General features: G+C 49.2%; 1 protein-coding gene across 1 annotated transcript; it reads left to right on the forward strand.

Moving 5' to 3' along the window:
* Nucleotides 1-1,108: 1,108 nt before the first annotated feature.
* On the forward strand, nucleotides 1,109-9,011 carry LOC116516762 (immunoglobulin iota chain-like). Its single transcript, XM_032229398.1, has 4 exons — nucleotides 1,109-1,179; nucleotides 1,333-1,635; nucleotides 8,439-8,552; nucleotides 8,695-9,011. Exons 1-4 carry the CDS (start codon nucleotides 1,134-1,136, stop codon nucleotides 9,009-9,011), a joined length of 780 nt encoding a protein of 259 aa, XP_032085289.1. The 5' UTR covers nucleotides 1,109-1,133.
* Nucleotides 9,012-9,614: the final 603 nt, after the last annotated feature.

Consider the following 9,614-nt stretch of genomic DNA (forward strand, 5'->3'; position numbering starts at 1 on the left):
GAAGCATGATGACAAAACAAAGATATAATGTTGACCTAAAATGTCATTATTGTGTTATAGTATTAAAATGTTCCATTCTTGTTCTCTTTCAGCTCCTCCTAATTTTTCTATCTTCTGGGAACAGACAAAAAAGGGGGGGGGGAGAAGGATGGAAGAAGGATGAGGATGGAGCACAAAGGAAGGTAAAAGCTGCATTTCTTCGGCCCAGGTGGGGATAACACAGATGCTGCCATATTAGTGGCCAATAGGGGTTGCTGCTGCCCTTTCATGTTTGTGCAACAAATGACTTTGGCAAAAGGATGGGCAGATGTTGGTGCCTGCAAAGTTTCATCTCTTCTTCTAGTGTAAGAGAGGGAGGAGGGCATTGAGTCCTCACCCAGCAGGTGAAATAAGGAAGGATAAAAGGAAAAAAAAGTATAGGACCCCCAACTCTACCCCCAGTCGCTTTTTGAAACAGAGTATGAAAATTGATCGTGATCTGCTCTAGTATAAAAGTCCAGTTGGAAGATGCTTCTCTTTCTTTTCCTTAGACTGGTATTCTGGCAAGGAGACATACTTTCCTTGAATTCTAACAATTAATCAGTGAGTTTGGGGCACAATCCACCAATACGTCCTACATTTGTCAAAGTGAATAATAAAAGGACCAAATGCAAAATTCTGGTTTGTTTTCACAACTGCTTCTTTCATTTTATTTCTTGCTTTTTGAACAATATTCTGCACATCTATTAGGCTTCAGATTCTATAGGAATTGCATATGAGTCCTTACGTGCCATGGAGATAAATAGGATTTCAAAATTACATTTACATATAAACATTTCCATGTTCCATTCATTTAAATGCAGGGTGTTTGAAGAAATATTGAAGGTTCCCTGATCCCCAATAATGCAGTCAGGTTTATCTGGGTGCTTTTAAGTCTCCCCAATTTTCAAATCTTGATGCAAATGTGGCCTCTCATCATTGGCTAAACTAGAAGACCTCAGGATGCTTTGGGGGAATAAAATATTCTAGTGGAACCAATCAGTGGAGACCACATTTGCATGAAGCAGCCAATCAGAGGCATTTAAGGAAAGGAAAGAAGGAGAAGAAGGTTAGAATTGTCTTACCTAGAAGGACATTCCTTGCCAAAGGTGACCATGGGTTGGGCTGTGGTCTTCCTTGCACTTCTCACCTATTGCACAGGTAAAGTATTCCTGGGCCAAGAGAGGATTTGACTGTGATTCTCATAAGAGTTTGCAAATGGCTCCGAGTGAATGAAGATGCATCAGTTTAACAGTATTTCTTTCTTTTTCTCCCCTCACTGTTTCTCTCCTTCCATCCCCTCTTCATCTAAAGGCATCAATGCTCAGTCTGCTTGGACTCAGCCTCCCTCCAGCTCCGTGTCCCCAGGTGGAACCGTAACAATCTCTTGCACAACCCAGAGTACTAACACCATTGGCTGGAATCAACAGAAAGCAGGAGAAGCCCCCCGTTTTGTCCACTGCAAAAGCTGCAACAGAGGAGAAGGGATCCCAAATCGGTTCACTGCCACCCAGTCTGGGACTACAGGATCTTTGACCATCACCAATGCAGAGGCTGGAGATGAGGCAGATTATTATTGTGTTAGCTGGAATGGTGCAGTCAATGAGTTGCACGTTGGTGAATTCATATGGGGAAGTGTGACAAAAACCTCCTCTCCGCCTCTTCAGCCTGAAACAAGAAGCAACTACTTTGACTGGTGACCATGGAAACTAGAGTTGAAGAAACAGGAGAGAAACTTCTGCAGGCTCATTTCCCTCTGCAAAGAAATCTCTGTGTCCCTATGAAGAGGGATGAGGTAAGCAAATATTGGAAGGAGAAAGCCCACAGACCCACAATCTCAGTCCCCCATGGTTTGAATAAAATGTATCAAAAGATAAGAGGTGAAATTGGAGAGAAGCTACAGGGGATTTTCAGGTTTTGTTTTTGTTTGTTTTGTTTTATTGAACATTTATATGCCGCCCTTTTCCCTGAGGGGACTCAGGGCGGCTTACAACAATAGGGGAAGGGAGTGCAAGACAAGACTTGAGTAAGACAAAAAAACGTGAGTAAGAAAAAAATTAACCATAAAAACACAACATTCACTCAACATTCGGGCGGGGTGAGAATAAATCCTATCCCCAGGCCTGACGGGATAGCCAGATCTTGAGGGCTGTGCGGAAGGCCTGGACTGTGGTGAGGGTACGGATCTCCACGGGGAGGGTGTTCCATAGCGTCGGAGCTGCAACTGAGAAGGCTCTCCTCCGCGTAGTCGCCAGTCGGCACTGACTGGCGGATGGAATTCGGAGGAGGCCTACCCTGTGCGATCTGATGGGACGCAGGGAGGTAATTGGCAGAAGGCGGTCTCTCAGATAGCCAGATCCACTACCATGGAGCGCTTTATAGGTGGTAAGTAAGACCTTGAAGTGCACCCGACGATCAACAGGTAGCCAGCGCAGCTCACGGAGGATCGGTGTTATATGGGCGAACCGTGCTGCGCCCATGATCACTCGCGCGGCCGCGTTCTGGACTAGCTGAAGTCGCCGGATGCTCTTCAAGGGCAGCCCCATGTAGAGCACATTGCAGTATTCCAGCCTAGAGATCACAAGGGCTCGAGTGACTGTTGTGAGAGCCTCCCGGTTCAGGTAGGGCCGCAACTGGCGCACCAGGCGAACCTGGGTAAATGCCCCCCTGGTCACAGCCGACAGATGGTGGTCAAAACTCAGCTGTGGATCCAGGAGGACTCCCAAGTTGCGGACCCTGTCTGAGGGGTATAAATTTTGCCCCCCCCCAGCCTGATTGATGGAACGTTAGCCGAATTTTTGGGAGGAAAACACAACAGCCACTCGGTCTTTTCCGGGTTGAGCACCAGTTTGTTAGCTCTCATCCAGTCTTTAACAGCCTCAAGGCCCCGGTTCATCACGTCCACCGCTTCATTGAGTTGGCACGGGGCGGACAGATACAACTGTGTATCGTCCGCGTATTGATGGTACTTAATCCCGTGCCTCAGAATGATCTCGCCCAGCGGTTTCATGTAAATGTTAAATAGCAGGGGGGACAGAACCGAGCCCTGCGGCACCCCATAGGTTAGGGGCCTCGGGGACGATCTCTCCCTCCCCACCAACACCGACTGCGACCTGTCCGAGAGGTAGGAGGAGAACCACTGTAAAACAGTGCCGCCCACCCCCACCTCCCGCAGTCGTCGCAGAAGGATACCATGGTCGATGGTATCGAAAGCCGCTGAGAGGTCAAGGAGAACCAGGATGGACGCATAGCCTCCATCTCTGGCTCTCCAGAGATCATCGGTCAATGCGACCAAAGCGGTTTCAGTGCTGTAACCGGGCCTGAAGCCAGACTGGAAGGGGTCAAGCTAGTTAGCTTCCTCCAAGGTACGCTGAAGCTGTAAGGCCACCACCTTCTCGACAACCTTCCCCACAAAGGGGAGGTTGGAGACTGGACGATAGTTGTTAAGAACTGCTGGATCCAAGGACGGTTTCTTCAGGAGGGGCCTCACCACCGCCACCTTAAGCGCGGTGGGGAGGTGTCCCTCCCGAAGAGAGGCGGTAACAACCGCCTGGATCCAGCCTCGTGTCACCTCTCTGCTGTTGGCAGTCAGCCAAGAGGGACACGGGTCCAGTATACAGGTGGAGGAACTCACAGCTCGCATAGCCTTGTCCACATCCCCGGAGGCAACATCCTGAAACTCAACCCAGAGATGGTCTGCCAAGTCGTTCCCCTGTGTCTCGACTGGATCTGCGAGGGTGGAGTCCAGTTCCGATCGAAACCGAGCAACTTTGTCCGCCAAGAACTGACCATACTCCTCAGCCTTACCCTGCAGGGGGTTCCCCGTCTCCCTCCTATTTAGGAGGGAGCGGGTTATCCTAAACAGGGCGGCTGGGCGGGACTCGGCGGACGCTACCAAGGAGGCAATGTGTGATCTTTTGGCGGTTCTCAGTGCCCAAATATACTCCTTGGTGCAAGCTGTCAACAGTGCTCGGTTCGATACGGACCTATCGGACCTCCACAGGTGCTCTAGGCGTCTCCTCCGGCGCTTTATCTCACGGAGCTCCTCGGTGAACCAAGGGGGTCTCCGCAAGCCGCTGACCCGGAGGGGCCGTAGTGGCGCAATTCGGTCCAGAGACTCTGATGCTGCCGAGTGCCAGGCCGCAGCAAGAGTCTCCGCCGAACTGTGGGCGAGAGCATCTGGAATGACCCCAAGCTCCGTCTGGAACCTAGCAGGGTCCATCAGTCGCCTGGGGCGGAACCACCTGGTCGGTTCCTCCTCCCTACGGTGGGGGTTTGGCCTCCGGAAGTCTAGCCTCAGTAGGTAGTGGTGTGACCACGACAGGGGAATGATCTCATTTCCCCTCAGACCAAGATCATAACTCCACTGCTCCGAGAGGAATACGAGGTCGAGTGTGTGCCCCGCTGAGTGGGTAGGGCCTCGAATTACCTGGGTCAGGCCCATGGCTGTCATGGAAGCCATGAACTCCTGCGCTCCGTCAGAGTGTTCACCGAGCGAAGGCAGATTGAAGTCCCCCAGAACCATTAGTCTAGGGAACTCAATTGCTAGCTCGGCTACTGACTCGAGGAGCGCGGGGAGGGCTGCTGCAACGCAGTTGGGAGGCAGGTACGTTAGCAGCAAACCCGCTTGACCCTTGAGGTCCAACTTCACTAGTAGGGACTCACACCCGGCAAGCTCCGGAGCAGGGATCCTACGAGGAGCTAAAGACTCCCGGACTACAATAGCCACACCGCCACCCCTTCCCTGGGCTCTCGGCTGATGAAGCACCTGAAACCCGTCTGGGCACAGCTCTACGAGGGGGACTCCTCCCTCTGTGCCCAGCCATGTCTCAGTAATACATGCCAGGTCTGCCCCCTCGTCTACAATCAAGTCCCGGACAAGGGGAGCCTTATGAATAACAGACCTGGCATTTAGCGACAGCAGCCTGAGACCAGGGTCCTGATTGCTCACGCCATCTGACCTTGGAGTGGGACTCATAGGGCCGGAAGGAGGGATCTCTGCGATATAGCGAACCCTCCTTCCCCGGTAATGGCCAGCCCTAAAGTCCCCGCCGTATCTGCCCCTCCCTGTTATGACCGCAATGCTCCGACTCTCCCCCGTGGGTATAATTCCCCCAACCACCCCAATGGCCCCCGCTTGCCCCGCCAGGTCCTCCGAATCAGGCATACTCAAACACTCACACAAACAATCCCCACAATATAATTAAAACACAAAAAATACAGCAATAATAATACTAAAAGTGGGTCTTTCATACTAACACATTCAATCCCACGCACTCAACATACCCGTTTAAAATTGTGCAACACAGAGTTTAAAATTATGAGTTCCAGAAGAGCCAGCCTCCCTTCCTCCAGTTCCAGAGAGATCTGAGGCCAAAGTCCAAGGTCCGTATTTTGTAAAATAGTTGTAGATGGAGGGGGGGCAAAGCGCAAGCCCCAGGTATCAACAAGCACCAGCTTTGCGATCTCACACCCTCCAAGTCCAGATAAAGCATGGCATAATGAACAATAGCGGTCCATAGGAGATAAAAAGGTAGTATGCAGGGGGGTATCTTATCCTCCCCCTCTCCTAAAGTCCTGGAAAGGCCGGAGTCTGGGTGTCTAAAGTCTGCAAACGACTGGAACCAGTTAAAAGGGGGAAGGGGGGGATGCCAGCTTAGTGCCCAGTTTTTAAAACGCCAAGTTCCTGTCTCTGAAGCTGCCATCCTCTATCACTCCTTTCCCCAAACCAGATGCACCATAACTATATACACCATAAGATGTCAAATGTTAAACAGATAGTCTTTGTTCACATTAGGTGTTCCAGAGTAGCAGTGGTAACAAGTGGTGGAGAAGGGTAGTTGTTCCGGGCCAATGCCGATGGTCGCAGGCCAGGCAGTGAAACTTGTATTAAATAAGAACAAATAGGCAGGCAAGCATGGCTCCGTAGCAGCAGGGGCAGACAGGGAAAGAAATTGTCCAAGACATGAGAGGGGTAAAAGGAGAGGCTACAACGGTGAGAGAGGTAGGCATCAAAGTACAGGATAAGGGAGGGGCGGGCGTTCAGGCGAGCTATGATGGTAGTGGCTAAATCGCCACTTAATTCGCTCGCTCAAGCCACGATAATTTCCTCCTCTTTACCACGATGGTGGTGGTAGTAATAAAGATGGTAATTGCCAATTTCAAATCCCCCAAGCTCACCGTTCCTTTTTTTTTTTTTAGCTGAAGGTGAAAATCCAGGGTTCCTCTCCAAGCCCCACGCTGTTTAGATCTCAGAAGAACAGCAGGGGAAACCCGATCGTGAGAGCGAGAAGCTCAGGCAGCCATTTTCCATCCAATTCCCACTGCCGCCGCTCCGCTGCTCTGGGGCACCTTCTGGAGCCCCTTCCAGGACCAGGGCTCACCCGATCGGGCAGGCGACCACCGGGGACATCTAAGGCACCCAGGTATCCAAGATGTTAAAGGATGCCGATCGTCCGTGTGTCGCCGCCGCCGCCGCCCTCGCTAGATGGATCAGCTGTTAGGCTGCTCAGCTGTTAGGCGCAGTAAAGGCTGAAAAAGCCTTCGGGAGCGATGTTTTTTTCTAAAAATTTCGTCCGGTCCTGGGGGTTCTGAAGGTCTTAAACTCACCCAGGCTCTTTCTGGAAACTTTGCGGACCGTTTGGAAGGCTGCTCAGTGCTTTTTCGCCAGATTACAGGGAGCGAAAAAGCCCGGCCGCCATTCCAAACCCGCACATGCGCAGACTTCAAAGTGCATCAACACTTGACTGGAGATGGGATAAAAGGGACTTTAAGACACAGGCTAAAAAGTGGCCACTGGGCAAGTTTTGGTCAAAGTTAGAGGATGTAAGGATGAACACTCAGTAAGGATTGGTACAGTCACAATGTGATTCTCCTGGATTAAATGTTGAGCTTTAAAGATGATGTGCTTAAATGTTCTTACCGGGAGAAATGAAAAGGCCACTGAAAAAATAGAAACTCTTCTGACGAAAGGCTACCTCCACCCCATGGAAGTCAGGAAGGACAAACACAAACAAACATGATGCCACAGAGATACATATAATCTCTACCTGAAATCAAAGGGATAAAAACATTAAGGGAGGCTTTGGGACATCTTCTGTAAGATAATGAATAAAGATGACCTGTTTTGTTCCTTTCTTGTTTTCTTCCAACACATCCTCTATTTTGGCCCTTCCTCTCATCTATAAGAAGGATGATGACAGTCTTCAAAGGATGAGAAAGGATGCCTTTCTTCCGCCCAGGGGAGGAGATGCAGATGTTGCAATATCAGTGTCCAGCAGGGGGTGCTCGTGCGCTTTCATGTTTGAGCAAAAGCATAGCCAGATGTGGCTCCTGAAATGTCTCATCTCCTTCTTGAGGGTAAGGGAGGGAGGAGGAGGCTGATCATTCACAGAATAAGTGAGCAGTGCTGGATGAAAGGAAATGGTTAGGTCCATCTGTTCTGCTTCCAAGGGTTAAGAAATGAGAATCCATATAATGAATACATGGATTACTGATGACCTCCCCTAGTCAACATGCCCAAGTGAAGTAAGACTCTCGTCTTATTAGAAATGATGGACACATGTGCCACCATGTGATGAATTCATGTGCAATCAGATGCCACAAATGTAAATTAATCGAGGTACTTATCCAACCGATGGATCTACCAACAAATACATCAATTTGGAATCAAGCTACAAACCCATAGGGGGCCATATCAATCATGTGGGCTGGGGGTTGGACTAGATGACCCACAAGGCCCCTTCCAACTCTGTTAATCTGAAACTGCGAAGTGACCAACCAGTGATGGCACTAACGACCTCTTTGGTTGGTGACCCTCCGACACAATGATAAACCAATCACACAACAGGTCATACAGCACAAGAGATCACATCCAATGATCAGCCAGTCACACGACCCATGGACCACATCAGTAGAAGTGATGTGAAGAACTGTAACAAGGCCTTCAACCAAAGTCCCGCAGAAGGTGTCACCTAGCCTGATGATGAAATGTCCAGACATCAACAGCAATCTCAGAGGACAGACCATCAATACCTCCTCTTTTGCCTTCGATTGCTGGTCTCGAAGGGACATTTTCCTCTCCTTGAACCATGTGATTTAATCAATGAAGATGAGATGCATTCCAGCAACCCACCCACATTTTGTCCAAAGCCAAATACATTTTTTCTGTAATATGGCTTTGTAGACTCAAGCAGCTAAAAACAGGTTCTTGGAATGAGCCCCAGATAGACTTCAGTCTGCTAAACTGCTAATTCTTGTTTCTTCCTTTTCTCCCAGTGCAGGGAAATAATAGTTTTAAATCAGATACATCTTAGCAGTTGCTCATCCCCACTCTACTCTGATACCCAGAGGGCTGGGTTGGTAGTTGAAGAGGAAAATATTTGCATGAGTCCTCCCCTCTTGTCCTTTGGGGGTTTAAGAGAGGAGGAGAGGAGGCAAGGGGGAAATCCATTCGCTTGAGAGAAGAGATTGGCCCATTGAATTGCCCACCATGTCCCAGGCATTTCTTGTCTCCATCCTCCTCATCTCCTTTGGTAAGAGAAATCCATTTGGAAAGAGGCACAATTCTGTCTATAACTAATCCCAGAAAACCTTCCTTGCTCCATTGTTGAGTTTTCCATTTGTAATGCTCCTCTTGACCCACCGTTAAACAAGCAACATCTTGCTCTCTTTCAGGCCCCAGCCTTCAACAACTGCGGAACCTGAAGGACCCAGAATTTGTGACCCCTGGGGGCACAGTTACCATATCTTGTCGATACGATGGTGGGAATCTTGGGGATGGCAACTACCCTTGGTGGTCCCAGCAGTTCCCTGGGGATAAACCTCGAGCTTTGATCTATACAACCAGTTCCAGACCATCGGGGGTTCCAGCCCGTTTCTCCGGGTCCAGATCAGGGAATGTGATGTCCTTGACTATCACTGGGGCTCTGGTTGAAGACGAAGCCACTTACTATTGTTGTGTCTGGACGGGTAGTCAGTCCCACAGTGATTGATTCAGGTGGGGAAGTGAGACAAAAACCTTCCCCTGGGTTCATTTGAGTTTCTCTTTTTAAAAATTGCTCTGTTTGCAGAAGTGACATTTGACAGAGAGAAAGAAATGTGGACTTTGGGTTGATAGAAGACCAGCAGATGGGAGCATCCATCCAGGTGATCTCCATTTAGAAAGTCCAGCTGTTGTTCATGTCTTTTCTTTCGATTTTTCTTACACTCCTCAATTGGAGTCTACAGGTGATTTCTTGGCTTCGTGTCACTCTGGGAGACCAGAAAACTCCTGGCATCTGAAGGGTGTCGTCATTGCATTTAGGGAAATGGCATTAGGGCTCAAACCCAGTGTTGGTTTTGGTCCTTCTACATCATCCAATCCAAAAACCACCCAATTTTGGTTGATTTAAGACAAGTGGATATGTCTATCGCATCCATTTGTCCTTCATTGAGAAGGACCAGCTCTCCCCGGTGTTTATGCTTTCATCCTTTCCCTCTTCCTCCTTTATAACTTAGGGATGTTTGATATGAATCCATGTTTGTGCAGATACTATGAAATTCCTGAAATCTGTCCTTTACATAACGTTGTGTGCTAGTATTTGGAAAAACAATGA

Source organism: Thamnophis elegans, chromosome 13 (assembly GCF_009769535.1).
Source record: "Thamnophis elegans isolate rThaEle1 chromosome 13, rThaEle1.pri, whole genome shotgun sequence".
NCBI classification, from domain to species: Eukaryota; Metazoa; Chordata; class Lepidosauria; order Squamata; family Colubridae; genus Thamnophis; species Thamnophis elegans.

Coding starts and splice junctions, on each gene's coding strand:
- LOC116516762 (XM_032229398.1), top strand. CDS start 1,134: ATGGGTTGGGCTGTGGTCTTCCTTGCACTTCTCACCTATTGCACAG. Junction 1,636..8,438: donor AGTCAATGAGTTGCACGTTG/GTGAATTCATAT, acceptor TGGGGGTTTAAG/AGAGGAGGAGAGGAGGCAAG. Junction 8,553..8,694: donor CATCCTCCTCATCTCCTTTG/GTAAGAGAAATC, acceptor GCTCTCTTTCAG/GCCCCAGCCTTCAACAACTG.